The 4,850-nt window shown below is 62.7% G+C and overlaps 1 protein-coding gene across 1 annotated transcript in view; it reads right to left on the bottom strand.

Moving 5' to 3' along the window:
* Positions 1–4,850, bottom strand: part of NPHP4 (nephrocystin 4) — a 183,633-nt gene that overhangs the window by 56,642 nt on the left and 122,141 nt on the right. Inside the window, exons 34-36 of the mRNA XM_023535625.1 lie at positions 2,146–2,148; positions 1,606–1,617; positions 1,358–1,454 (exon numbers count right to left, since the gene is read on the bottom strand). Coding sequence (XP_023391393.1) covers positions 1,358–1,454; positions 1,606–1,617; positions 2,146–2,148 — 112 coding nt within the window. The remainder of the gene's footprint in view (positions 1–1,357; positions 1,455–1,605; positions 1,618–2,145; positions 2,149–4,850) is intronic.

Here is a 4,850-nt window from a genome sequence, read left to right as displayed (position 1 = left end):
CACAGGGTCAGGGTGGACCAGGCTCTGGCGGGGACTGGGGAAGTGAGAAGCAGAGCCAAAAAAGGGAATGGCCACAAGGCTGGTCACCGGCCTGGCCTCTGGGCCTAGTCTCATCCAGCACGGGCGCCCCCCAGCCCCCCATTCAACAGGGCCATCCCCCCAAGCTCCACGAGTGAACCTGCGACCACGAGCACCCCCATCAGCTCCGGCACCGTCACCTCGACTCACCCTTAGTTTCCCGTCCCAGGTGCAGATCCTACCTGAGCATGGGGCCCCATGTGACAGACCCACAAAGCTGTCTGCTGGGGAAGAAGTATCCCCACCACCGTGGGACTGGCACCCACCGGTTGACTTTCTGCCAGGGGGTCTGGGAACCACGAGCCCTCAGAGGCCGAAGACAGGCTCGCTCAGACTCTCGCCGACCCGGTTTCGATCCCTAGGCTTGGGAGAAATGAAGCGACTTCTGTCTCCTAGGCCAGGTGTGCGTCCTTGAAGGATGAGGCCGAGGCAGTCACCCCGACCCGGCCAGCTAAAGCCTCCTGCAGGTGCTGGGACCCACCCCGGCTCCTGCCTCTACCTGCCAAGGGCTGCCGGGGTCCGGGGACAGCGCCCCTGCCATGCGCCCGCCCCAACAGCAGCCTGGCACACTGCAGAGAACTGGTCAGAGTCCCCCCAGGACACCCAGACGTCCCGTGGGGCTGCCCCTGACCAAGGCCAGCCTGCCGTCCAAGCTGACGGATCGGAGGCCTCTGCAGGGCACGTCTTTGCCAGCCCCCTGCACCGTGGCCCCCGGGCGGACGCCACGTCCTCGGCGGCTGTGCCTGGGATGCTCTGATTACACCTGCGAGCAGGTGCCTGCAACTCGGCTTCGATCACACTCCCGCCTCCAGGCGACTCTGATGTCCACATCGACACTGGTGTCCTCGCAGACACCTGATTGATGGCTCTGCAGCCCCACACGTGACACGGGTCCACCCTCGACATTTCTGGCGGCGGAGAGTAGACCAGGGCTCATCCATAATCCTTAAGAAATATCAGTATTCCAGGGAAATTATTCAGTTAATCCCCTTTAATCACCCCGTGCCGGGCCCGGGGCCTTTACAGGATTCATTTCAGAAATACAAGCTGTCACTTTTCATCCAAGTGAAGCCACAGAGAGGCGCCCGGCATGGGCCGCGAGGAGGGTGCCCACGCGTCAGCTTAACATGCCAGAAAGAGCAGTGGCACAAATCTCCCGAGCCCGGGAGGGCTCTGGGGACAGCGAGCGACTCCTACCTGCCCCCCAGGCCAGTGAGAGAGAAGCCCCTGCCCGCCCAGGGCCACCTCTTCTGTGTGTCTGTGCCTGGGGCCACCTCACCCCCCATGTAGCCCAGGGCCACCTTCCGCCTGACACCCAGGGAGCCAGGGCTCGCTTGCATCAGCACACTGACCCCAGAGACTGCCACCAGCGAGTTCTAGGGGTACAGACATCTCTGTGTCTGGGACCATGGTCGGTGCCCAGCACGTTGGAGATTCCCAAGACACAGCTGTCGAACAGATGAATGAATGAACGAACAAATGAATGAATGAACCATGGGCATGGCCTCCTGGTAGGGCCCCAGACACCCGCTTGCTGGCCTGCAGGGCCACATGCCCAGGGAGGTTTGCAGGTGCGGAGACAATGTCCCACCCTCACACCCGCCCTCAGCACCCAAAAGCCCACTGTGCCTCTCAGCTGGGGGCCCCCAGCCTGCGGCACCCACAGCCGAGGCCCCCAGCCCAAGGACTGGCTTTCACAGATGAAGGCCAGGCCCCGTGGGGCCCAGAGGGTCAGGGACAGGTTCTGGAATGGGGGGTGACTGCTCCTGGACTTGGGGCTCCTCTCTCCGGGCTGGCCCAGGCACCCCTCGGGGCCCCGACTTTGGCTCCCCTCCAGGCCGTGCTGCTCCTAGAAATACACTGTTTCCAGAGCCCCACTGATTTTTGTCTGTCCCCCCAGCTTCCTGCCACACGCAGCTCACCCTGCACTACCCCACCTCCTCGGGGCTGCCGGAGGCTTCGGGGAGGGACCGATGGGGTGCGTGGAGGCCTCTCCTTCATGCTCTCAGGCGAAGGCACCCCGTGTGGAGCTCCACAAGATGGGGTCCACCACACCCCAGCCCAAACGCCTCCTATCCGTGACCTTACAAGCCACCTGAGCTGGGGGCCCCATCCCCTTGCCTGCCCTGCCCCAGGCACCAAAGGACCAAACACGGTGCAGTAGCTGTGGCCCAGGGCCTCCCGGGCGCCCGTGGTGTCTGGACCCAGAGCCCCCTCCCCCGGGCTCCTAGGAGGGGAAGAGGGGCCTGCGGTGCGGCTCCGTTCCAGGGGCAGGTGACCAGCTTGCCCTCTCTTCCACCCCTGCAACCTCTTCCCCTGTGGGCCTTGGTTCCCCAGCCCGTTGAGCGGGGTGTTGGCGGGGCTGTCCTAGACCCAGGCTCGCGTGAGCCCCACTGAGGACGTGCAGATGGAAGGCGGGCAGCGGGCGGCCGTCAGAGCATGACTGAGGCCGGGAGGGGTCTGGTCTTGCCTGGCGCCGTGAAAGCAGAGCGGAGGAGGCGGCTGTCACGAGCTGCACGGGGCAGGCTGGCGGCACCGTCACTTCCAGAGCCTGGAGCAAGACCCCCAGCATCCCGGAGCCCTGCCCCAGGGCGCCCAGGCCAAGCCATGGGCTGGGGTCCACCGCCCCAGATGGCAGGAGGATGGCGAGGTCTCACCAAGGATCCAAGGGCATCCAGGGAGGCAGCACTGGGGACACGAGCGTCTGTCGGTCCTGCTCGCCCTGGTCCCCGCTCGCTCTGGTCCCCGCTCTTGGGCTTCCCTGGCCCCCTCCCTGCCTCGCTCACAGGATGGCCATGCGAGGAAAGGGGACCCCCCACCCAAGCCACGTTCAGGTGGAATTCAGCCACAGGCTTCGCAGAGCCGAGGGGAGGCCGGCCACAGAAGAGCCCACTCAGCTCTGAGCCACCCAGACCGACTGGTGAAGGGGCCCAAGGCCGGAAAGACCTTGACCCTCCGCCTTGAACGCGGAGTGGCCGAGCCTCCCCCTCAGCTCTGGCCCATACAGGAGAAGGCGCCGCCTTCCTATGCAGACGCCGGGGGTGGGCCCCCAGCTCAGGGCCGCCTCTCACAGGTGTGCAGCTTACGCACCTGCCGGCCCCTCAGCAGTCGGGGGAGCTTTCGAGGCCGTTATTCTGGCGGCGCTGGCCCCGGACCTCTGCCTCTGGGAGCCCAGGTGTGGCGCCCACTAGCGCAGTGGCTGCAGGCCGAGCAGAACCAGCTGGGCCCGGCAGATGCTATGAACATTCCTCCCACACTTGGCTATTCAGGCCTCTGGCCCTCCCGCAGCCCGGCTGTGAGTCAACAAGGAGACTGATGACAGTGCCCGGGGCTGGCGGACCGTCCCTTCCCCATTCTGTTCATGCCGACGCTGGGCACGGACACCTTCGGCTCTCCTCCCAGGACTGTCCCCTGGTCTGCGGGGACGAACCGGAGTCGGGGTGAGCGGCACCAGGAGCAGCTGGTGACGGGCGGAGGTGGAAGGTGAATGCCATCCTCGGGGGCCTGCTGGCCCAGGGGTCCTGCCGCTCAGCGCCCACTGACCGCAGCAGAAGCAGCTTGAGGTCACGCCCTTGCCTCCCCCTGGACACACCTTTGTCCAGCCTGAGAGCTGGCAAGCGTCTGAGGAATACCGGAGGGGCCAAGGCCACCCCGCTCACGGATCGATGCGAACACACGAACCCCAGGACCACTAACCCAGAGCACACCGCCCCCGCCCACCCTCCTCGCTGTTCAAAATTCATTAAAAAAAAACTCATCTGTTCCCTTAAAATATAATCGATCCAAAATAATCAATCCCTGGGCAAACCTGCGTGAACGAGTAACGAGCTGGAGTGAAGCCAAACCTAGTATTTGTTTAAATTGTTGACCCGAACTAATGGTCCTTTGCCATGCGCCTCAGTGAGGGGCTGGAGTCTCAGAAAGGAAGTGCTCCCCACGGGGTCGCCCTGTGGTCCCCGGCAGCAGCCGTGGCACCAAGGCATTGACACAGGGCAGGACGCCGCTGACCGCACGGCCGTCTTAGATCAGCTCCATTTTCTTTCCCCGCGAGGGCCCGGCCGCCAGGACCTCACAACAGGTGCACCGAGCGCTCCCAGGCCCTCTGCTCGGGCTGGCCTGGCAGGTCACCGAGCCCCTCTCCAGGTGCGTGGCCCCGTGCCGCCCCCCCCAAGCCCCTCCATGGAACCCTCAGTCTGCAGCTCCTCAGACAGGGCACGAGGGTCACAGCAGCTCTGCTTCACGGCGACACACTGACGGCTTCTTCCCTAAACTCGGGAACAAGCAGGGACGCCCACCAGGCCCGCCCTACGGAACGTCTTACGAGGAAGGCTAGCCAGGTGCATCAGGCGAGCAAGAGAGATAAGGGGGTGAGGGATGGAGACGGACATAGAAAGCTGTCGTTCCCACGGATGATGTGATTTTTCACATATGGACCCTAAAAAAACCTACGGCCAAAGTATTATGATTAATAAGGGAACGTAGTGATGTTTCCAGGTACAGATCAATAAACACAAGTCAATTATATGCTTGACATCGGCCCAGAGTTTTAAAGTGAAAATTTTAAAGAGAGATGATGTCGTCATGTGGTGATTTCACGAATAGTCCTCGTATTATTATTCTTTAAACCATTTTTGGGGCGTATCTAGTCTCCCGAATATTCTCTAATGAAAGTTTTAAAGGCGCACAGTGATCGCATTAGCGAGAGGGAAGTGCAAACGACTCAGCAAGACCCGCGGCATTTTGAAAAGATCTCTAGGGTCCAGAATGCAGTG

Source organism: Pteropus vampyrus, unplaced genomic scaffold, assembly GCF_000151845.1.
Source record: "Pteropus vampyrus isolate Shadow unplaced genomic scaffold, Pvam_2.0 Scaffold142, whole genome shotgun sequence".
In the NCBI taxonomy this organism is placed as follows: Eukaryota; Metazoa; Chordata; class Mammalia; order Chiroptera; family Pteropodidae; genus Pteropus; species Pteropus vampyrus.
This window is presented reverse-complemented; position numbering and strand designations above follow the sequence as displayed.